Source organism: Corvus kubaryi, unplaced genomic scaffold, assembly GCF_017639235.1.
Source record: "Corvus kubaryi isolate FWS band 111438036 unplaced genomic scaffold, C.kubaryi_AGA036_p1.0 37300, whole genome shotgun sequence".
In the NCBI taxonomy this organism is placed as follows: Eukaryota; Metazoa; Chordata; class Aves; order Passeriformes; family Corvidae; genus Corvus; species Corvus kubaryi.
The window spans coordinates 7,730,060-7,755,405 of NW_024581093.1; the positions used below are offsets into that span (position 1 = coordinate 7,730,060).

General features: G+C 39.4%; 1 protein-coding gene across 6 annotated transcripts in view; it reads left to right on the forward strand.

Annotated features, from left to right (window-relative positions):
* Positions 1–12,030: 12,030 nt before the first annotated feature.
* SLC7A6 (solute carrier family 7 member 6) overlaps positions 12,031–25,346 on the forward strand; it is a 32,076-nt gene continuing 18,760 nt past the window's right edge. Inside the window, exons 1-5 of one of the 6 annotated variants that reach the window (XM_042027446.1) lie at positions 12,031–12,115; positions 17,067–17,182; positions 17,709–18,270; positions 22,150–22,275; positions 24,044–24,188. In XM_042027446.1, the coding sequence (XP_041883380.1) occupies positions 17,748–18,270; positions 22,150–22,275; positions 24,044–24,188 (794 nt within the window). In that variant the 5' untranslated portion in view covers positions 12,031–12,115; positions 17,067–17,182; positions 17,709–17,747. The other 5 variants (XM_042027445.1, XM_042027447.1, XM_042027448.1 and 2 more) reach the window with 5 other exon arrangements.

Sequence of the window (25,346 nt, forward strand, 5' to 3'; positions counted from 1 at the left end):
CTAAAATGTACAAAACCTAAAGCACTAATGAAAACATGCTAAACCTCAAGGGTTCTTACTTTATTGTTTCAAGTCTGAATCCTACATAACCTTGTAACATTCTCATGCTTACCCAGGTTTAGTCACTCGAGCATCATATATGAAGATTTGTAAAGGTTAAGTGCATAAATAAATACTTGCGGGCCTGGTATATTAGGGAAGGACCCAAACATCATCAAGGCAGGCACAGAAAATTTAGATTTCTTTATTGCTATTTATTGATTTCAGTGCTATACAGCTATTAACTATGCTCTCCTCCAGTAATACATGTTGTCTCCAGGACTGCTGGGGTCTTTCATGCCTCAGGAAATCTTGTCTTGCACTATATTCCCTTTCATTCTTTTCCTGCACACAGTCCTGCCCTGCCCTCCCCCCTTTGCAAAACACTTTACTGGTGTGCAAAAGGCCCTACCATAGTTTGATTTTGTTCCTTTTCTAGAGAAGCAATCCCCTCATGGCTTGCCTGGAACTACATTCCCTTAACTGAGCACATGGTTGGTTTGACAGATGGTATGTCAGCTGAGTTAAACAAAACTCCTGGATTTTGAAGGTAAGTCCACCATAAATTAAACTACTTTACAAGGTCTGAAAAGAACATATCTAATGAGATATTTGGGTTACATTAAAGTCAGCATAGCTGCAAGAACATATTAATTGTAAGCATTTTGCTTAAACCCAGCAAATATGGTAGATCAGAAGCTCAGACATATTATTTCCAGCTCTCGTGCTGATATGATTTGTGATCAGTATTTCATTTCCTGCCTTTATTTCTCTTTGCCAAGAATACATGACAAGTAATATTACAGAAATTTATAGCCTGTCATAGGTTAGCAAGCATAGTCCCGGAAGGGACGTCCTTGCTAAGGGGTGCTTACAGTTTCCTCTGGGAACTGATAGAACCTATCAGCTGGCCAGTTTGAATATGGACAATTCTCTAAGCCACTTAAAGTTGTGATCACCTCTGTGATCCACATTTAAGAATAGGCAAACTCCCCCTCCAAGCTCTCTCTCGTTTCCGGCGCTGGGACAGGTGGCTGCAGGGCCCCAGCAGGGCCCAGTGGGCCCGGCCAGGCCCTGCCTGGGCCAGGCCGGGCCGGGCCACGGCCATCCTGAAGCCATGGACCTGTTCCAGCCATGGAACCCCCCCCACTGCCTTGCCGTGGGCAGCCGGAGCAGCTCGGCTCTCCCCCCTCTCCACTTCGATAAGAAAAAATTCAACATTCCAGCTGTAAAGCTGCAAGGCCGAGGTGAGATTAACCCTTTTATTGCTGTGAAGAGCTGAAAACCTGAGGGAAGAGAGAGAGGAGATGCTTAAAGCTGAAATTCTGTTGTGAAGCTATGATATATCAGAGTATCCTGTTGTAATTTCATGAAGATATGGGGGGTGGAGTGTTCAACTCGTGAGCAAAAGCACCTGCGCTGAGATAGGCAGATGCTGACGCAGCTGTAATTTCATGAGAAGTTTGGACAGGGAGAGATGAACCAGATGAGGACTTTTGCTCCAAACAGGAAAGGAGAAAACCTCAGTCCCTAGAGATGAACCAGATGAGGACTTTTGCTCCGAACGGGAAAGGAGAAAACCTCAGTCCGTAGAGATGCTCCCAGAGATAGTCCTAAAGATGAAGATGATGAAGACCCTTTGCTCCCAGGGAAGGAGAAGGGCCTCTGTTTTTGTTTCTGAACGGCTCAACCTTAAAATTGTACCCCAAAAAACTTCAAGAGTGGACCCTCGAAGGCAGTTGCGGGAAAAGCTGCAAGTCGGGGGAAAGGACTCACACGCAGGCAGAGAGACTCCTCTTCCTAAATGGACTGAACAATATTTGGAAGTGGGCGGCTGTCTCGTTGTGATAATGTTTTCATAGCATGAGCAAGAAGAGACTTCTCTTTCTAAATGGACTGAACAAGGTTATTATGGAAGTGGTAAACAGACTGAACATCTTAAGGGTTGTCTTTTCACATCGTCAGTGGGAGAAGGGAGGAAGGTGGGGGGAGGAGGAGAGTTCTGAAGGTGGTATAATTTTTTTTCTTCTTTTAGGTCTGTTAATAAACTTCTTTATATTCTTTCAAGTTTGGTGCCTGTTTTGCATTTCTCCTAATTCTTATCTCACAGCAGATAAACAGTAATGAGTATTTTGGACCAAACCACTACACTAAATTGGTGTTTCCGCCCGGTTACAAACCGAACCCGCGACATAGCCTCAAACTGCCATTTTCCCTGCGCTTTAAGAATGACCTTTCTTCTTTCAGAGAAGACATGCATCAGTTAAAGAACTTCTGGACTCCTTCAACCAGGATGAATTAAATGGCAGTAATTTAGAATAAGAACTTGTTCACCCCTTGAAATGTGATAACATTCCAAAGTATCTCAGTATCTATTTCCAACTTCTGTACTTCAACTTTCCACAAAGCAAAAGCAATATTCATGCAAGCAGAAAGCATGCCTGAATTTCATCCTTTCAGAAGAAACCTGGCTGTGCTCCAGAGTACAGTTAGTCCTTTCTGTACAGTTGGTCCCTTCTTTAGATACCAAGAAAAAAAGTGCCATATTAGTTAACAGAATGACTACTAACATTAAATTTGTTGTCCTTTGGCCAAAAAAGGGCTCAAAGCTTTTTTTCAGTTCATTAGAATGTTGCGGGGGAAGAGGGGGAATGAGAAAAGTGACTAAGGAATACACCTGGAAAATACAAAAAACCCCCCAGTTGTATGAGACTTTTGACCTTGTAACAGCTGCAAAATATGTTCCCAAGAAAGTTGTTTCTATGCCACTTCCATGTGCTGTGATAGCCTCCTGCCACAAAAGAAGAGGAAACTGGAAAGAGAACACAGTGAGGCGAGTGCCTGCCGTGTTCACTTGTGTGTGCAAGGCGCCAAAGGAGCCATTGTTTGCCACTTTGTGCAGGCAGTGTTTTAGCAGAACAGTGCTCAGCTCTGAGCATGGACTGAGGAGAACCCAGAAGCTGATAAGCAGTGAGGAAACCTGATGTTAAGGACAAGCTGATAAAACTGTGTGTGTTTGGTTTAGCAAACAGGAGATGAAGGGCACACGAAAGAGTCTGGAGCAGAGGCGCTGAACACGCAGTGAGGAAACAGAGTACCTGGTCTGTTCTTGTGCTTTGTCATTCTGGACTGGCTTCCAAGCAGGGGCTTAAATAAGATTTAAAGGCCATCATGAAGACAGGCTACCTCCCCACACCCAGAGAAATTAGCAATATTCATGGAACTTTCTTTTACCTGAGCAAGAGTTCTTTAGTTGACAAAATTAATGCAAACAACACTGATTTGCTAAACCTCTTCCCTCAGCCGGTTCAGTTTATTTATGCAAACTACAAACATTTAAAATGATTTAAGGAAAAAGTTAATGTATTTTGCTGGGAGCTACATAACATGAATATTTATAACTGCCCTGTAACTCAATCACTATTTATTCCACTAACACCTACCTGTGAAGTCATGGGCCTGTTAGCAAGTCAGCTGTCAGGACTATGCACTAGAGATAACTTGAATTAAAGTGCCCTGGAGATTATTTCCACCCTTTAGAGTGTTGCTATGAATTCTAAAAAGAAAAGAAGATTCTCCTATATTTTTGCTTCTCAGCAGATCATGGTTGGTCATCTTCTCTCAACTGCCATGAAAATGTTTCCATTTTTATTAAAATGCAATTTTTATCAAGCAAGGCTTCTGTCAATCCATTAAATGTTTGCTGAGAGAGCCACTTTGCATTAATGTATTTTCTTCCCTCTTTTTGCATGAAACCACAGAAACATTAAAAAAAAAAACAACCCCTCATGACATACGTTAAAATGCAAGTGAAATAGTAGAAAAAAATTAGGTTGTTACTTGTGCTGAACAGATATGACCTCACACAGAAATTTGATTGTTTTTCTGATAAAGTGGATGTCTCAGACAGGTTTAACTAAGCCCTGGATGAGACTAAAAGATTTATAGCCAAATAAATATTTCAACTCAGGGAAGCTTTCTGCAAAACAAGGCATTGCTCCACTCTCCTCCCTTCTGCTCTGACTCCTGCAGAGCTGGTTCAAATGCAGCCTGGCAACTCTGGCTAAAACCTTTTCTCTCCACTGAAGTCAATCATATGCTGATATTCAAACCTGCAGATTTATTTGTTTACAGAAAACTCTTACTTAGGTAGAGAATTCATGAAATATACAAGGGAGGAGAGATTTGGATGCTGTTCTATATTATGTCTTTCAAAACTGACATTTAATTTTCTATAAGATATATACTAGCATTTTAACTCCCCAGCTGTTGAATTTTAATGTGTTTGGTAAGATGTTTTCCTGTATGCTGTTTTTACTAGCATATCAATATAGCAATTTAATTCATCACTAAAATCAGAGAAGCATTCAGATTGAAAAGACCTTTAAGATCATTATGTCTAACTGTAACCTAACACTGCCAGGTCCACTGCATTCTTAGCTGGTCTGAGACTATTTATTTTGGCTTAAATCTGATGGTATCTGTCAGCTTCCTCACCCAAATTAGACCCCATCAGTGAAAGCTGTCATTTCTTGTTCAGTGTTCTTTATGTCCATCTTCAGTAGCAGGAGAAGGAGAACCCGGCCTGTGGCCAGGCCTCTCCTGCTCATAACAGTGCCAATTAACTGTACCAGTTGCTGTGCACAGACACAGCTGCACAGGGAAAGGTGCACTCTGGATTTGAGACTTCCAGATATGTTTGGGCATGTAGGCAGGATTTTTCTTGTTTGTTTTTACAGCTGGCTATTTAATCACAGATGTTTTTCTTGGACAAAGGAAGCCTTTTCAAGGAACAAAATAAAAGGCAATTATCAGGATTTCACAGCTGTAATTTTACTGTATGCTATATACTGGATTTAACTCCAACAGCATGCAATGCGGCTGCCTCCCCATTGTTTCAGTACAACCACCTAGTATCAGTCTTTGGGTTTTGTTTAAACGACATAACCTCATGATTATCTACAATGTATGTCATTCTAGCATACAATAATCCAAAATAATAATTGATACAACACTTCAGTAATAAAATTTGTCCTTTGTAGTAAGGACAAATATAGAGTTGTTCAGGTAGTGTGACACTGAGCAACCTACATGACCAAGTGACTGATGTGCAGGGTGAGGACACTTGCAGGACTCCAGCCATAAAGTTTGTTGCATGAGATGACACTGATGACCCATCTTAACAAATAACTTGGCCATCACCTATAGTTTCAACATAAGCTGAGGTCTTCCACATTTTCCCATACCAGTGACCCTGAAGTAAAAATAACTCGCTGACCTCCAGAGTGTAATATGACACACGAGGTTTAATTCCCTTTATCCTCCTGCCTAAGCTCTAACACTGAAGCCCAAGTGTTTGCTCTCACTTCACTTACTCTTTCAGACTCATGTAAAAGTAAAGACAACAGTGTCACCAACATCACCAATAAGTGATCATGTCTCATAAAATCAGGGTTACTGGTATTCAGAATGTTTGTAGCTTGTGGGATCTTGACTGAGAAAAAACAGTACTAAAAAACCCAGCAGTAAACTTTAACAAAAATAAATATTTTCTTCCGGAACTGAAGTACACCCAGAAGTGTCTGAAGCACAGCTTTCAGTGTTTTCAAAAGTTGGATTTATGGCACTTCACAGTATGTGACTGGGAAGCTGAAAAGGCTTTTCATAGTTCTGGGGATCTTGCATAACTTGGGAAACTCTTGGTAGTTCTTAATTAGTCCACTATGATTTGCTCTGTGGGACACTGTACACACCAAGTAATCAAGAGCCAAGTGGGGAACAAAGGAGCAAAGTGCAAAACACTCACAAATAGCCTGCTGAGAAATTATTTCTGGAAAGTTAGCAAAGTCAACCATCATTTTAATTTTAGGGCTGGATGCCTTCTAATATTAGCAAAGAATGGATTTGAAATTGGAACAACTATGCTGGCAGACAAAAGACTAAACCCATTAATAGGGCTATCCTACTTACTGCAAAGGCAAATGGACTGGCAATAAATCCCTAATCTTAAAGATTCTATTAGCATTAAGATATTTTACATCTCAGTTCTTAAGGTGTACTTTTAAATAGTGAGACATTCTGAAAATCTTCCTCATGGAACATGTAGTCTTGGGCAAGAACTGAGTGAAAACTTCAAAGGTGTTCTGAACTTATATTTGTGAAACAACATGGTTTTCCTTCTTTTACAAGGCTTGCTATACAAACTTCTGAATTAGAACTTATTTGTCACTCTAACCACATGTACACAAGTCTGTTCCCCTTAGAGGCAAAATGTATCAGGTCAACATGCATTGGCAAATTTGATTGCACACACTGTGTAGAATCTATACAGAAAGGTCTTTGAGATTATGTTTTGGAAAACTTTACTTTTAAAGACAACCTGAATTTGGATCTATTACAACTACAGAATCCCACAGAAGTCTGAAAGTTTAGGGAATAAAGGCTGTTCTTACTGTCTGCTCATCCAACGATTGTTCCCACATTGTAAAGTACTGTGTTATTTTAAGTTCTCTAAATAAAACGGCAGAGAAATTTTATTAAAGGTCCAACTTTATTTGTATTGTACAAACATTTCAGAGTAATTCATTAATTAAGAGAAAAGTAATAGGAGTACAGTAAAAGCAAAGATGGAAGAGTGGGATCAGCACTGATGGGGTTGTACTGTAACACACTGTGTTCAAAGTACCTCTGCTAAGGAACATCTGGTTATATTTAAATGGCAAAGTTTGGACACAGCATGATAACACAAACAAAATGATGACATTGGCTTCAGCCTCTAGTAACCAGCTGCTCGCAGAGTGTCAATGTAACTACTGCTGAGCATGGTCAGAATCTTCTAAGCTTCCATACTCCTGCTTTTAATCAGAGAGAGAGACACAGGAACCACAAATATATCAAAAAAGGACTTACAACAACACAGGGGAATCTATAACAGAAAGGAACTTTGCTGTTTTGAAGAAAGTCTGAGCAGTTCTATTAGAAGGCCAGAGTTACCTAAGATCAAAAAACAACCCAACCCAACAGATGTCTTTAAACTGTCGCACCCAGAAGAAATTTATTTAAAGGCTGTTGAACTGGGTTACAAACATTATAACTAAGGACTTCATATTTTTCAATCACAGTACCCACATACTAATTTGGGACCTGAAACAAGAAAAAACCACCTATTCTTAACATGCTATTTTTTACAGCTACAAATCCTCCTTAGTTTGTTTTTATACATAATCACTTTTAATAGCCTTCAAAGTAGACATGGACAAAGAGCATTATCTTTAAAAATCCCTGCAACATTTTAAGACAATGATTTTAACTTCCATGTTGTTTTTCAGGAAAATGAAGACTGCAATTCACTCACTCTCATTAATAAATAGCCAGATGCTCGTGAAGTTAATTCAACATAGATAAGACAATTTGTATAATCTATGTTGAATTTATTCAAAGGGTAGGGTCTCAAAGCTGAATGATTTCGTTGTCTGAAACATTAAGTCAAACCATCTGTTTTAAAACAAATATATGTACAAGGGACTATTTTTTCCAAATAATCCCCCCAAACTGACTGGGAAAAGCTTGATGTATTGCACATTCCCCTTGTAATAGAGAAGATTACATGAGCAAAAGAAATGTAAAATTAAAATATAAAGTTTGTGACATTAATCACAATAGTGATAAAAAAGTCCTAGAGACCTTTGAAGTTTATCTGAAGATGGGGATATTTTTGCTATTGTTTCTTAGCCCTTCTAGCAAAGTTAACATTTGAAAACTTGTCCATGCTTTAGAAGGTACCTATTCCCACTTCTGCTTTGCAGCATGGACAGCACTGAACAAAACCAGCTTGTAATCCTGTGCAACAAAGATATGTACAGGTAAATAATAAATTTTGGTGAGATTAGATGAGGCAGTGAAAAGAAAAAGGTATCTGAAAGGCAACAGAACCAGATAGGACAAATAAAATTAAAAGATGGGATGTCAAAGCTTATTTTACAGTCTGTTTTAAAAAACTTCAGTGTAGAGAAACTAAGTTTTCCATAAAAGAAGGACTAATGTTAATCTTCAGAGTATTTAAATAACTGCAGTTGGACAAGACAGAGACATCCCACAGTTTCTGTTTCTTAAAGAGCTATTTTCCACTACCTCCTCCTCTGCTCCTAGCTTGCTCCACATTTGTATTCTTGTGATTATAATAGTAAAAAACCAACCTTCATTAAAGTATTGTTTTTTGCCAGTTTGGTGAGCAGAATTGCCTTACAGAGTGGACTGGACAAGTGCCAGAGCCAATCAGATGCTGAAGGCCACCGGAGTAGGAGGAGACATGCAGCTAGGAGCAGGGGAAGGTAAATATAGAAGCCTAAATTTAGACCCTTTCCTTTAATTGCCTAGCACTTTAGTGCTTGTCGTCACTCTCATTTGTAAGTCACACTTAACTCTGCTTAAACCACCTACAGCAGAAATTTGCATGATGGAAAGATGAAGGTAAAAAGAAAGGGGAAAGGATCAGTGAATTTGTTTTTGTAAACAAAGTCACTCAGCTTTAACCAAAGAAAAGAAACAGGTGCACTTAAACTTATTTTTTAACTGTGTCTCTCCTGAAATATGTGGTTGACACTGTGTTTGTTGTTTGAAATGATTATGGTTGAAAAACCACCAAAAATAATCTCTGCTTTTAAGTGCTTATAAAAATCGTCATTTGCTGGGATCTGGCTGAAGTCCCAGATTTACTCTCCTGAATGATTTCACGACCCCTGTGAGTAACTCCTGTGTGCACAGAATGTACATTTCAAAAAAAACCATCAAGGTGGTCTCGGGACTCACTCTACGTGGTAGAATTTCAAAAGGAACCAACATAAACCATCAAACACATGGCTGGCAGCAACATCTCCATCATAGTACTGTAAGTTCCAAGCTGCAATGAGTACTACTGACGTACACACAGCACCCCTTCAGTGCGACCCTTAAGGAGCTCAGCACACACTCATTCTTCCATTAATTAAGTGCATGAGAAACACATTCTTGGGGGACTTACACTGTAAGGATATGCTTAAACTCACCCTGCACACCAGAATGAACTTGGGAATAAGCACGAAGCTGATGTATAAGGTTCCAAAATCACTTACATTCAATAGCTATTTTTACCTTGGTTTTGTCATGTTCTAAAACCATTTAATGAATATCATGTGGATTCAGTTTCCTGTAATCTGATGCTACTTCGATTTGGTTTGTTTAGAGGTATTTAATCGGTTTATTCTTCAAGATTTTTGAGTTTAATTGCATTTTCTAAGATGTATCTAAGTGGCAATATTAGCCAGACACAAAAAAGCAGATAGGGCAAAACTCACAGACTTAACCAAAACTCAGTCTTTGTTCTCATTAGCTAAAGGAGGTAGATCTTAACTTGATTAAATTAGTATCAGATAAAACCCTAGTGGAAACAAAATCTTTTTTAGCTGTTTTTCGTCTCCCAGCACTTAGAGAATACACACTCCTGTATAAACATAACTTACCAGTGGCCATTTATGGAGCATCAGGGATGAGCCATACAATTTATGTAATCTGTAACAAGAGCAGAAATAAAGTAAGGAGTCCAGACTTACATTTCACTTCCATAGTAAAATGGAAAAAGTTATTTATAAAAGACGAACCTTACCAAAATGGACAAAAATATCTATCTGGATGATTATTCTGAGGTTTGCTTCTGCTCACTTGCAAACATTTTAGAAGCATTGTCTAGCCTTATGATGCTGTCGTAACTTGGATCTCTCACACCAACCTCTACAGTGTTCTAAGTTTTCATCATTCAGAAGATGAACTTCTATTTTGAAACCCTCAAATAAGCACTTTTTCTAATAAATATTTTTCGAAGTTCTAAAGTAAAATGTCATTCTCTATACTTTCAGTATATGCCTAATAATTTGTTTCCTATGTCTTGTCAGTTCTCATCTATTTCTTGTTCCTAAAGGCAATTTTATAATTAGCTCATATTTTATGAGTCCATTTTTTTGAGAATGCTGTCTTCAGTAGATTCAATCATGAGAGAGTTTAAAAGGCAGCTAGCAACAACTGAAATCAGCTGCATCTTTTACATTCACACTCAATTCACTTTTTGATTAATGTGCGAGACGATTGTTGCAAATGCCCATCTATCTACCTGAAAATCCTGTACTACAGAACACAGAGCACTAGCACATTTGTAGCAATGACTAAACACTATTACCACCTAATGACTGCTTTCTGGTTCATATTATCTTTGTAACAACAATCAGTTTCATATTGTAAGAATTTGATTATATTCTGGGGATGTCATCTACTTTTTTATCTTCTGTCAGTGCTCTGTAAGTGGCTTAAAAACAAAGAAGTCGCCTATCAGGGCTGTTAAGCTCCCAGAACGCAGCAGACTGGTTTTGTTTGCTGCTTTGCAACACTGTCAGTAGCTTTAGCAGGTAATAGATTTAGTATAGTTTGTGTTTGACAAAAGCCAAACAAAGAGTTGAGACAAACTTAATTACAGAGCTGAGATGATCAGGCTCCTGCAAATGAGACTTTGTTTTGCCATGGTGCTTTATAGTTTAGAAATAAAGTCTAATGTAATTATCTTCCCTATGTGCACTTAAAAAGCCAACTTCTAACAAAATACTTTCTTAATTATTTTTTATCCATACACAATGTAATGAATATCTGGAGATACAGATGAGGGCAGCAGTTGCCTGGTAGCCTGATTGTCACTGTGACAATGAAGGAAAACAACTCCTTGATAAAACACACAACCTTTGAGAGAGGAAGTAAGATGGAAATCAGAAATGTAAGCCTTGTGGCAATAGAATTGGACTCCACTATTGCATTTACTAGCACATTTATGGGTATTACAGTGCACAGTTTGACTTTCTCTCTTCTTTTACAGCCTTATAATTTTTATTTGCCCCTAAGATTTTTACCCTCTTGAAAAACGTCACCTCTGACTTAATCGTTTCAGATGGTAGATAACAACCATGGACTAGGGGAGGGAGGAGTAATTAAATTGTTTCAAGTGAGACTATCCTGCCGCCTGAGCCCTGTTGTCTTTCCAGGCACTGACCCTCCCTTTGCCCCACAGGGAGCAGCAAAAAAGCAATAAAAGAACATTAAGAGTGAGCTGTGGCCTAGGGTTCACTGGCTCAAACAGGATAAAACTATTAACCTGCTGGAGACAAGAAAGCTTTCATTACACTACCCCAGATAAATCTACTGAACGGCCGATTCCTTACTATTATATTCAGGCACCATGGGCCAGTTTTACTCACGATTCTGGGAGGTCCATTAGATGTATTATAAGGGAGCCAAATTTTAGGTGTAGCTATGCCCCTCTTGGGGGCTGGAACACCAACGGTACTGTTCCATTTTAATTGCCATATCCACTGTGACTGGCACTTACGACCTGTGCAGCAGAAACCCAAAATATCACCAGATTTCAGGGTTTCCACCCTCAGTCTCGAGCCTGAGAGTGTCTCAGGTGTAACTCATGTGGATGCAACTTTGCGCAGCGTCCTCCTCCGGGGCTTCACGGGAACTCCGTGTCCCCCGAGGCCCTCAGGGACCGCGGGGTGAGGGCAGGGCCCCCCAGCCCAGGCTGGGAAAGGCGCCATTCCCGCACCGTCAGTGCTAAAGCTCTTCTCCATCCTGCCCCTGCGGGGAAGGGGGAGGCTGGTCCCCCGCTCCGGCTGCGGCGGGGGAGGCGATCGAGGGTCTCCCCACCCACCGGTAGCGCAGGAGCCGACGCGAACTTCGCGGGGCAGGGGGGGAGCTCCGGCCCTGGAAACAGCTCCCTCCGCACCAGCGGGTAACGGGGGGTCCGGCGCAACCCCTGCGGAGCGGGTATGCTCCTTGCGGCTTCCCCGTCGGGCCGACCAAGCGGCAGGTAGCGGATTTTTGCCGGGGAGGGGCGAGGAGGCAACGAAGGCGGTGACGGAGGCGGTGATCCCGGGGCGGGGAGACGGCGACGGCGGCGACGGCGTGGGGGGGGGCGGGACGGGACGGCGCGGCGCGGCCGCCATCGCCTGTCGGTAGCAACGGGTGGGGAGCATCCTGAGACAGCTCCGCGGGAGCGGAGGTAACGCGCTTCCGGCCGCACAGCCGGGGTGGGCTTTCGCCTTCCTTCGTCGGTTTCCTTCAGCTCCCTTCACCTTGAGGGAACGTGGGCAGGGAGCGGCCTCAGCGCAGGGGCTGCCGGCGGCAGCGCTGCCCTGCAGCATCTGGGGCGGCGGCCTTGGCGAGCCGGGCGGCTTCCAAGTGTGCGGTGGTAGCAAGATAAATGCCGCGGTTTCTGTATTGTCTTTAAAGGGTGCCCCAGCTCTTGATGGTCCTCGTCTCAGACGGGTGCCTGTAGCTGCTTCCTTCCCGGGGCTGTCCAGAAGGCTTGCAATCTGTGTGAACCTCGCTTATTTTATAAGGAGAAAGAGGGTCGCCACCGCTTGTGGAGAGCGGAGCGGCCACTGAGAGTCCCAATCACACCTCTGCAAATGACCCTTCCCTCCTGCGGCCGGACCTCGTCAGGGTCTCCGGCCGGCGGCGACAGCCCCTGGAGTCGTGCCTGTGGCGACTCGAGGGTGGCTTTGTGAAGCCACGTGTTCCTTTAGTGCTTTTTGGTGGTGGGTGCAGGTAATTCTGACCGCTCCGTTAGCGAGCTATCGCAGGGCACTGAAGTGGGCTTAGTGAGATCCTCAGGCCAGCATGCCTTTGCTTGCTGGCATTGGGTAGTGATTTTGATTATGTGTTTTTAAATGGAGTGTATTAACTACAATCTGATCAGGTGCGGCTATAAGTTCCACCTAAAGAGTACACATGGGTGGAGGTGTGAAGGTAAGCATGTGCCTTTTGGCATTATTTCCCCCTCTTTTGAGAGATTTTCTGACCCAGCATGAAAAATAAGGTGAATTACTTTAACAAACTCTACTGTTGTTCCTTCTGTCTTTACCTGGAGCTTATTGTATAAATTTCACCAGATGTTCCTCTCATTGCAGCAGCTTTGTGCACTCCCAGCCTAAATCAATTGTCTATCACAAAGTCCCTGTTGTGAGCTTGCTTCTGTTTTTTCTCTTGGAAATATGAAAATAATGAAAAACCATGAAAAAATATGAAAATATGACTTACTACCATACTGATAAACTATCAAGTGAAAAAAATTGACATAGTAACTTTTCTTTCATACCTTTTTACGTGATAAACTTACCTTGTCTGTTTTTTCAAAAGTGGATGTCACAAGCAGTTCTATTTGATCAAAAGTTTGTTTGTGGGGTTTTTTTTTATTGTGCTAAAGATGGTGTGTTTGTATACGCAAGCACAAAAGACTTGGTTGAACAGGTTAAATCTTTACATTGGGAATTGCTTTTGTTGCAAGGGCTTCCTGTCTGTTCAGCATATGTATGGTAGGGCAGAGATTCTTCTCTCACCAGGAAAAAGACAAACATATCCTAGACAAACTCTAGGCCTTTCCCATGTTGTGAAGTGCCTAAATATATACATTGCAATGAATAAGCGTTTCTGGGACTTAATTTGCTCTGTTGGTGCTTAACTCCCTGAAGACTTTGATGCTGTTTGCCTGTATAGAGCAGTCTTGAATCTTGCTCATAGGGTCAATCATTGTGTTCAGAAATAGGAGTCTTACATCTGGTATATGTGAATAGCCAAAGTGTGTATGTAAAGCTGTGTTACGAGAGTTGTTTTATGCAATCAAGAACTAAGGAAGACGGAGGCAAGAACACCAGAAATCTTTGCTAATGAGTGGGTAATGTATAAAGGCACAGCAAACACTGTAAGCTTTTAGCAGTTTGGTACTTCACCTTGGTTATTAACTCACTTGCAGGTTCATCCCAGGTCAAACAACTGACAACTGTTCTCCTCAATGGGAGAAAGGGGATCTTGGTGGATGGTTCCTCATTTCCTCCCCTTAAAGGGGGTCCACCCTGTGTTAATACATTGCTAGTTGCATTTTTAACCTTCTTCAGCTCCTCTGGTACCTGGCTGTGGTGTGATAGGCCTTACCAGAATACATTTTTTTGGTGAAACAGTGAAGTGATCCTAGTTTCAGGTCACTCTGTCCTGGTTTCATATCATAGCTTTCTATACCAACAGCAGAGTCATTTCAGTAGAAAACACAATCTATACATATCAGCAAAAAGATTCCTCACAGATGCAGTGATCAGCAAAAAAAAGTGTTGAAGACTTTGTATTGCACAAGGCTGAGCGATGAGGAAATCCGTGCATTGGTTAGCTTGTGTGAAGGCAGAACCCGGCATTAGCCATAGCACTCCTGTGGCTGGGCTTTGGCAGTGTTAGAGATTGTTCTAATAGTATTTTTAGCTGCAGTACATTAGGATTATTGTATGTTAGAAAATATATACTATTTGTCTCTAGCTCTCCTCTTCCAAGCCTCTCTTCTGTTTCCACTGAAATAATGATCTTGTGACAGAATCATGGATTTAATGTATGTGGTTTTTGTCTGACATAGCTTCAGTTTTCTGTAGTCTCTGCTTTCCCTCTTCCTTGGTAAGTTTTCTTTCCAATTGGTCAAAGCTGCAGATCTTGGTTCCACTTAAGATTAAGGAAAAAACCTGCCAACAGTTCTGATTTTGTCAGAGATGTTATAAATGCATCACGTGACTCAGGCAAATAAGCAATCCCTGCCCTTAAGGCTTTAAAAGGCATATAAAACAAACAAGGCTAGAGAAGAGAATAAAATATCTAATCTTCAGTGAGCTGTTGTACACACCTTCATGCAAATCCTAGTTGGTGGCAGATTCCCAAAATTGGGAATAACAGAAGCAGAGGGGAAGAAGGAGAATTGGGGGACAGAACAGGCTAGGTTGAGAGATACTGTGATTGTTCTTTCCTGGCTAGAGATAGCAGGGCAAGAAACAGTCAAGGTCGTCAGTAACAAAACTGTATAGACCTGCAGTCATGTGCTGCTACTGAGGTGGAGGCATTTGAACAGTGACTGAGTCCCTAGTTGCAGGTAATTAAATGCATCTCTGAACTCCAGACCATGAGGTAAATCGTGGTTACTCTTAGTGCAAAACCGGCTGGGCATTAACACACCAGGTTTGATATGATTTGAATTACTCAATTGACTTAAATCGTCAGCGTGCTTGAGTATTGCAAGTAATGTGTATGCTTCTGATCAACTTGTACTTTGGAAGGTGTTCAGGAGAAAATGGAAATGATGATTAGGATATGTGGGTAAGAAATCATAAAGCTGTGTAGTTACCACCAAAATGATGTTTTACGTTTGTGATCGGTTCTTAACATATTTATGCAGTTTTATCCTTTAGCTGTAAGGGCTGAAAATGAACACAGCATGTTTCCAAATGGCAGTTGGATGTCATAATAATAGCTGTAGTATTCTTGTTTCTTCCGCTGACATTTGTTCAGGGTGAATTGCCTTCTGAAAAACACTTGGAACTAATGTCCTGTCCCAAGTTCTTTCCATGGAAATGAAAAGACTCAGTTTGGAGTTGAGTGATATTTTTATGGGTCACAAGTGTTCTTTCAAATCCACTTCTTACAGCCAAATTACTAATGAAAATATCTGCTTTGATTATTTGTTCTGCTGTTTTGCACAGCTTTCTGATGAGTGTGTCATATTTATAATTGATTATCGATAATATGCATTTACAGATAACTAAACTTCCTCTTGTAAAGCAAACAAATAATCTTGTGAATTTCTAGGGTGCATGTATTTTTGAAGAGCTAGCTCTACTACACCAATAACAGAAAGTCAGCCAGTAAGTGGTGGCAAATGAATTTGGCACAAGATAGATGAAAGAGTAAATAACAAGGAGAACTGGTGTGATAAATTTACTTTGCTTTTCCTTTGAAGTTCTGGGCACACTCATCTGTAGAAAGTGTGTGGATGCCTCCCTCCTAGTTAATTTCATTTTGTTGGAGGTGCCTCATTATAACACTCAAGCTTTTAAGTTCTGAAAAGGCAGTGATTAGTTTCTGGAAGTTCAAAAAATGTTGGTCTAATTTTAAGTGTGAAATTTGAGGTCTTCCAATGTATCTGTGATACTAGAGGTTGACTCATGTATAAATGATAAAATGTGTATTTAGTAATTAAGCATCTTTAAAGTGTTTATTTGGAGTATTGAGGGGAAAATAAACCAGAAGGCATCCAACTAAACAGATTGAGGATCTCACTTTACATTATTTAAAAGAATGCAGTCTCTAAAGATTTATGAGTTGGAGATGAATGATGTAATGCGTTTCAATAACAGATTTGTACTCCATTTCAGTGGAAGTTACTTTTTCAATTGATTGAAAATAATCTTTATAATTTTCACATCTTCATTCTAGTTCAGGGATGTCAAGTCAGATTTTCTGCGCTGTAGGATACAGGTGTTGGCTTTATGATAGAGGAGGAGTATTCTCTCCAGAAAGGTGTGCCTGCAAAAGCTTGTGTGTTCATCTGTTGCTAGATGCTCATGTAGTTTGGGTGACTGCATGTTGACCTTTCAAAGTTCCCATATTCAGGGTTTTTGTTCACTCAGTTGACAAGTTTATTGTTGCAGTTAAAAAATTTTTTGTAAAATTAGTCTTACCCCCCCCAAAAAGCACAAAATCTACCTCCCACACTAGATTAGCTGCTTTATTCTAATTGACCCAGACTTCCAATTTTTTTTCTATTCTGTAGTAAATGGCTGAAGTATACACTAAAGGTTTAATCGGGACAGGGGAAAGGAATAGTCATTAAATTAGTTCTGGTAGTTATGTAGGGCCTATTCTTTATGGAGCTGATAAACTAGTAAACTTGTGTAAAATGGGTCTAATGGGTCTTATTCAGAATTATCAATGTCTTCTTGAGCTAAGAAATGTTATTAGCAGTAACCTGCTTTTGGAAGGCATGGGAGAATTTTCTGGAGACTTCAGAAGAAAGTGGCTCTTTTCCAGACAGTCAGTTCTGAAGCAGAGGAAAAAGATTAATTTCTGTGACCTTAGATACTGTTAAATACAGCTGCTAATGGAAGAATTTGGATTGAAACTCCTGTGGGTTTTTTCATGTACAGTCTGTGCTTTTAGATAACTCCGAGAAATGAGGCAGTGAGATTTGGAAACAGTTCTGGGGAGGGAGCGATCTGCAGAATCAGTCAGGAGTCAAGGGTTGGATCAAGAGCGTTCTGCAGTAAGTACCTCTGCCTACAGCCCTTAGCAAGAGCCCCCAGTGCATTGACAGCATGTTACTAATCATTCATAAATTATGTGTCTAAGCACAGTAAGTGGATTGATATTTTTAGTATTGCAATACATCTGTGTTCATGCTTAGAACTCCCATCTTGGTCTTGTGGTGCTTCCTTATCTATAACATCTCATTTCCTTCTTTCTGTTCTTTCTTCTGTTCTTCTCGAAATAGGAGTCCCTTAATTCTGTCCTTCTTACAGTTTTGTTTGTTTGTTTTCCTAATGGTAGAAGTTCCTCTCTCATCCTAAGTTACATTGGAATTTGTCTCTTGCTTTGTCTGCATTGGTTCTCCTGTTTAACTGTGCATGAATTTGATTTCGTGTAAAAAAACCCAAACATGAAGCAACAAAAGGAAATGTCTTAATTTATATTTGTAAGTCATAGGGTAAAAAGGTGAAAAGAAGATTTTGCAAGAAAGTCCTGGGATAAAAAAAATTATAATGATTTCCGCTGTCTATATTTTGTTTTAGATTGTGATTTGGAGTCGTGGAGAATTCAGTCCTTCCACAATGGCAGAAAGGACAGATTTTACAAAATCACATATTTCACTGGCTGAATACAGCCCCGTCAACAAATCAGAAAGGACAGATCCAAGTGGAACACAGGATGGAGACCAAAATACATTGCAACTGAAGAAAGAAATTTCTTTAATAAATGGGATAAGCCTTATAGTAGGCAACATGATTGGTTCAGGTATCTTTGTCTCTCCCAAAGGAGTTCTCATCTACAGCAGATCTTATGGATTGTCTCTAATAATTTGGGCAATTGGAGGGATATTTTCAGTCTTTGGAGCTCTCTGCTATGCTGAACTTGGAACCACTATTACAAAGTCAGGAGCCAGCTATGCATATATCTTGGAGTCTTTTGGGAGCTTCATTGCTTTTATTCGTTTGTGGACCTCGCTCCTAATTGTTGAGCCAACTAGTCAGGCAATTATTGCCATCACCTTTGCTAACTACATAGTTCAGCCTTTCTTCCCTTCTTGTGACCCTCCGTATTTGGCTTGTCGTCTCATAGCAGCTGCTTGTGAATGTAAGTATTTCTTGACATTTACTATGGTAAGTTTTTATCCAGGGTGGATTTTATTAAAACAAATCTTACCCACACTCAGAGTTGTTGCATACTGGATCTGCAATGGTTTGAGTTACAGTGGGGCAAAGAACAATTCCAGCACATCAGTACACAACACTTGCATGTGTTCAGTCAGTGAATGACCATTTTCTCATTTGGAAGCAGAACAAGGTCTTTAACTCTTCCAAGCTTACTTACCTGGCAAAAATGGGGGTAAAAATTGTTATCCCTTGGGAGAGGTATTTTAAATGAAACCTCAGGATACTCTTGGTGTGGTCTTAAGAGCTATTGCAGAATGGCTCTTATGCTATAAATTCTGGTGTAATTTGATTTGCAGTAATTTCTCAGTGGTTACATGGTTCAGGTACTCCTCTGGTTTCAAAAAATCATTCATTCAAGATTATGCTTGGGATTAACTGTATCATCAGTACAACAGGATGTGTGGTAAAGCTGTTTTGAAAAGTGGAAATTTTGTGTGCACATAAAACACTGATATAGCCAGCTCTGTTAGTCAATATAGAGAAGCAGCTGTCCACAGTCAAACCAGGACTGTTCTGCTGTATCAAAAGAATGAAACTGTATATTTGAACTGTGTGTGTCTGATTTAATTTCAGGTATTTTGTATTAAAAGTGTTTATATACATATTTTACATTTCCAGTAAACAGTGAAAACTGTATTTCAGCAAGTCTGTAGGACAATGCTTTGTGATGTACTAATTCATAACCATGTGCTCTGAAGCCTGTCACGTGTATTGACATGATTTTATACCAAAAAGCTCATAGAGAACTTGGGCTCTTTTACTGCCAACAATGTGCTGCAAGGATATGTGCTGCTTCTAGCTGGTTCCTTTTTGATGCATCTGTTGGAAGAGCTCTAATGTTCCTTATTAGAGTTGTCAATATAGGATACGAAAGGGAACCGACAGAGCAGTAGTGTGTGCTTCAGATATTTGACCTCTGTAACTGGTTATGATGATTGCAGCTTCCCCTTCCATTTTTGTTATTGTTGTGAAAGCATTAACATGCTGGTTGGGGTCCAGGCAGGGGGAAAGATAATCACAAATCTGTCAGTTTAATCAGTTCTGTTCCCTCCTTCCTTCCAAATGAGTGAAGGGCCTGTAATGTCATGTTCACATTCCTTAAACAGATATTGTCCCAAGGTATGCTGGCATGAATTCAAGAGTGTGGGAGAATCTGCTCTTCCATTTAAGGTATCCCGTCACTCTGAGAGCAGTTAGCCCTCATAAAAAGGAGTTTATTAAAAAGCAAGAAATTAAGACAAAACAATTAAGTTAAAATTATTATATAGTAGGTATAGAAAGACAGTGTGATGTCCTCTATGTTTGCTGCTAATAAGGGGAATTAACAACTCTTTTTTTAGTGGAGACACGTGACAGCAGGATCACTCTCAGGCAGGCAGAACAATTTACTTTAACAGTCTGTTTTATGGTTTAAATGCTTGTTCTGCCCTGCTCTAAGTGTCAGTGCTAAGACTCACCCCTGCTCTACAACTTCATTTAGCTGTTAAAGCTTAGGCTTCTCCCTGTCCTGGCAGGGCTGATGTTGTTTTTCACATCCCTAGCTCTGGATATGATTAATCCCATAAGAATGAAGCTGCTGGGAGCGAAAGCCTGCACATTGGTTAGGTACAGATTGTATGTGAGAATGGGTGGGTTTATTGTGGGGTTTACTTTTAGTTTTGTTTCTTGGGTTTTTTTTAATTGTAGTAGTAGCAATACTAGAGCTAGTGTGAGAACAGTCTGTTATACAGCATTACTTTGACAATTGTTTTGGCAGTGGGGTGTCATCTGGTTCTACAGAACTAAACTTGACAGTTCTCAGAAACTTTAAGTGGCTAAACAATAATTAAGTTGAAGAAAACAGAGTCATTTTAGTGAAAGAAAGAGAGGACATGTGGCTTATTCAGAATTTTGATTATCTTTCTCTTTTTTTTTCCTTATAAGGTATCAGAGTATCATTTTGTCTGAAGTAGAGACCAAGCCCTAACTTACTGATAATAATTCATCCCAATGAAAGTTGCTTTTAAAAAAAATGGCTGAAATAAACCCAGTGAGCAAGTACTCCAATCACTAATACTGAAGAGCAGAGACTGAGCAGAGTGGTTTTTTTCCTGAGGTCTCTGTGGGAGCTGCAGCAGTCCTGACTTTTGAAATTTGATACAACTGGGGTTTTTTTCCCCCCCTCATCTTGCCAAGCTCACTTGAACCTCGTTCAGCTTGGCCAGACTGTTTAACATACTAATGCCATACTTGTCAGATCATTACCTTTCTTTTGTTACCTTTTAAAAGTTATTGTTTTCAATTTGGTAACTGTGCTTAGGTAAATTTTTATCTTAATAGTATCACGGTGTTCTTGGATTATGGGAAAGGAGATAATATATCACATCTTTTTATTTAATTTTGATTTACTACTACCTTACTCCTGAAACAATCAAGTTTCATTTTTATTTATATGCATATTTAAAAGATGCAGTACAAGGAGACTCTGTAGAGATAAAAAGTACAGTGGTATATAAACACTTTTTCACTAGCTAGAGAGAAAACTGAGATTTGGGGGAAATATTGTTTCCAATACAGAAGTTTCAATAATATAGTGATAATCTGGTTTAGAAAAATATGTACTGAATTAGGATCTGTTAAATAAAGAATACTGAAGGTACTGAATCCTATGAAATATACAGCCCTTGAGTTCAGGCAGAGGTTGTCTGACTCTCCACTTCAGAAAAAGATAATGAATGCAAAAGCAAAATGTTGAGAGTCATGAGAACTGTCTTGGGGAAGTTGATCACATGAGTAAATTTAGTCAGCAGCTACAAAATGTTTGTGAGATCAGAAGGTCTCATTTCAAGTTTCATTGCAATCTTGTGAAATAGGTCTGACTCTCTAATTTATTTTGATTAGAGGGCTAAATACACTCAGAATACTCATTACTTCCTACCAATTTGTAAAAATCCAGACTACTGTTGTATTAGCTGTAAAGCATATGCTCTTTTAGAACCACACCTTAGGTTGGAAGGGACCTTGAAGGTCATCTTGTACCAACCCCTGCCGTGGGCAGGGACACCTTCCACTAGACCAGATTGCTCCAAACCCCATCTAACCTGGCCTTGAGCACTTCCAGGAATGGGGCACCCCCAGCTTCTCTGGGCAACCTGCGCCAGTGCTTCATGACCCTCACATAGAAGGATTTCTTAATGACACCTAATCTAATCTAATCTAATCTAATCTACTTTCTTTCCAGTTAAAGCCATTACCCCTTGTCCTGTCAGTACGTGCCCTTGTAAAATCAATCTGTTCTCCATAATACCGTTCAGTAGAACTGGAAAAGAGTTTTGAATCACCTGTAATCATACTTAGCATTGCAGCTACTTCATGGATGTTGAACTCAGCCTAACAAAGAAGCATAAGAAAAGCTGTTCAAACACTCTTTTGTTTGCCCAAAGGAATTTCTAGATAATCTTTCACTTACTGGAGCAATATTGCTACACTGAAATGAATTATTTCATGTAGCAGTTCCTTTAGTTTTAGGATAGTTGCAGAGTGCAGCTGATGAGGGGTAACGTTAGGAAAGTGGGCATATAATCAGAGAGCAGGAAGGTCTTTCCTTCTGTCTGTTGAAACAGTGTGTTTAGAACATGTTTCCTCCTGTTTTATTGGAATCAGTGTGTTTTCAGTACTTGTGTATTTGGCTTAGTTTAACCTAAGTATTAGTATAACAAGTAAGTGCATATTTAGATTACAATTAAAAGCTTTGAAAAGTGAGTTAAACTGAGCATTGTTCAAATAGTCTTTTAATTTTTCTTTTCTTTTCCTCCCTTAGGTCTTCTAACATTTATAAATTGTGCCTACGTTAAGTGGGGTACACGTGTGCAGGATGTATTTACTTACGCCAAAGTGCTTGCTCTTATTGCCATCATCGTCACCGGACTTGTTAAAATATGCCAGGGTAAGCTTGTAAAATTAAAGCAAAGGTTTGTGTTTATCAGTTAAACTGAGTGACTGCTCTAAAGACTGTAAACTACCCCTGTATGTTTTATGAAAAGCCTCAGTAAAAAAAGCATAATACAGCCACCTTGAAAATACCAATAATACCAATGTTAGACATTATCATGAAACTGTGTCATGAGATATCCATTCAATCTCAGTTGACTTTGAACTTGGTTAAAGAAGGTAATTGATTGCTCAGCAATGTTGTGTAATTTACAGCCTGCAGTACAGAATAATAGAGGAAGTGAAAACAGCAATATACAGAGACAGTGGCAGTGGAGAAAGTTATAAATTTCTCTAAGGAACATGCTACTTTACAGTGAGATCAACTGAATATTTTTTTTACAAAATGAATCTCCAATCTGAAAGTGTCTGAACTTAAAGCACAAATAGATTTCTAAGAATATGTAGGTAGATTTGTGAAACTACAGCTGTTTTTGCTCAAAGCCTGAGTTCGGTTAAAGCTGTTGAGAATTAGAACGTGTGTGTGTTGGGCGGTGTGCCTTCAAGTTAGGAGAAATTATGAATTTAGTTTTATTTTTAGCCCTTCCTTTGGGAAGAATTTGTTGGTGTGTTAGCTTAAGAAAATTATCCTGCTTTCAAAGCTGCCATAAAGATCTGTCTTTCCCCGGCAATCTGACAATTTATGTCCTTTGCTCTAACTGGTTATTGTTGAAAGTTCAAGAGCAAGATAACTACCGTGAGCCAAACAAAAATACGCATATGTGAGCACCAGGTTTAATCCTTAACACATCAGCCCATCCCTTGTTTCATAGATACTGAGCTTGTTCACATCTAATTTCCTTGACATTGTCTCCTCTTTATATTCCTAACTCAGCAGTTACTCCACCTGTGTCTGTGCCAAGGGAGTAGCAATGTCTAATTGGGATAAAAAGTAGGGAAGAGAAATAAGATATTTTAGAGGCCTCAAATATTACCCTGGCCAGTTTTAATGGAGTTTAAACACTTCAGATGCATACTACAGAGCATGTTTTGGAGTTACACAGTAACTTGCCTTTCTGTTTTTGGCAGTTTTGTGTGTGTTTGTATATATATACAGTCTGAATATATAAACTGTGATTGATGAGCTTGTCTTGACTTGCCTAAAGTCAAAAGATGGCACAAGTTTTCACAAATACTGGTCCAAAAAACATACATACACTTTTAGCTTGGGAAAAATTTGTCTTAACAGTAGTACTTTATGCTCCATTATTTTTTCTCAGTTGTGTATTTTTAATAGCAAAACCTCAAACATCCATGTAGGTGTTTTTGTGGGGGTTTCTTGTCATAGTTGTCTAAAATCACTTGTAATCTTTGTTTTCTGCATAGGCTAAATGTTTGAAAATTTAAAAGGATTTAGAAGAATAGAGTGGGTTATTTTCTAAATATATATGTTATAAACCCCCACCCTTAAACTGAGTTCTGTCATTGCCAGTTGTTCATAACTTAGTTGGAACTTAATGTTCCTGAACTTCTTGTGCCACTGTGGACAAACCAGGTGTTTAATTTTAGAGCAGTATCATACACACCCAATAATTTTTAGTACTTTTGAATGCCATGCTTATTCTCATGGCTAAAACACAGAGTAGAATTGGAAGAAAAGGTCTTAATAAGCATATTTGAAGGAAATAGTGTTTCTGTGGTGTTTTTGCAATTGTGTGCCACATTGAAAAACATTACTTACTATATTTTTTTATCCTGTCCTTCATTGCATCTCTTCCACACAGGACATATATGGCACTTTAAGAACGCTTTTGAGGGATCCTCCTTTGATATTGGAGACATCTCCCTTGCGTTATATTCTGCCTTGTTTTCTTACTCTGGTTGGGATACGCTCAATTATGTAACAGAAGAAATCAAAAACCCAGAAAGGTAAATGATCTGAGCTTTCTAAATGTGGATATTTCCCAAGTTGGTGGGTTTGTGGATGTTATTCACTAATGAATTCTGAGCTTACACAGAAATGAGTAGAACTGCTCTGCTGGTGAGGCTGTGTATGGCCACTGGCAAAGATTTACTAAACTCCATTAAAAATGAAAAAGAGAGAAAAACATAAGAATAAATAAGTGTAGATGATTGCAGGATGCTGTATTCCGTGCTAGGTAAGCTTTCAGTTCAAGATGCTGTTACTATTTATTATAGTAGATGTCAGTGTTGCAGTGGAACAGGTACTTAAGTGTTGTCTGTGTTTACCTGTGCAGTCATTCTGATTTCATATTTAAGAATGTTAATCTTTTCCATGAATTTATGCTCTAAAATGTGACTGGCTAATCTTGCTCAGTTGTGAGTCTGTAAGCAGACACCTTTATGTTAGAATAGACTCCCCTTTGATAATTTTTACATCCTGTTATGAACAACAGCTCAGATTGCTATAGCTGAATGATAAAGAATGAATGAGATTTTTTTTTTTTTTAGTTCTCCCAACTGATTTTGACTTTTGCGGTTTATTTTCTTCTATGTTGGATGTTGAGTTTTATGCTGAGTGTTTATCTAACCAGGAAAGTTATCTATTAAAAAGATAAAATAGTGGATAAGTATTTTAACTCTAAAACTAGCTATTTTTAGTCAGATTGAATTCCAGATTGACAATTTGTTTCTTCAAATCCTCTTTTAAAGACTTGATAAACATATTCAGAATGCATACATTTTGTATTTTCATCAGTCATTTGGTCCTTCAAATTGTGTTTTTTTTCTGCTAAAAACTCCTTTTTTTGAGTACTGTTGCAGTGCCTTTTCTTCTTTTTAAAGTTAGTGTATTGTTCTCTGTTATCAGAGAACACATCTATTAGATGTATAATTTTGAAAAACAATTTTTCTCCCAGGATATTTAGCTGATGAAAATTTCTTCATATTCATTTGCTCTATATAGGCATCAGTGCCTAATACAAGCTTCATTCTTGATAAAATGGTAGCTGGTAAAGTGAACTTCATGTTTCAGCTTTCTGCATTGACAGTTCTTGGGAATAATGAGGTATTCCATAATTCTACAAAATTACTACAAGAATTATATATTTTTCATGTTCACTTGAT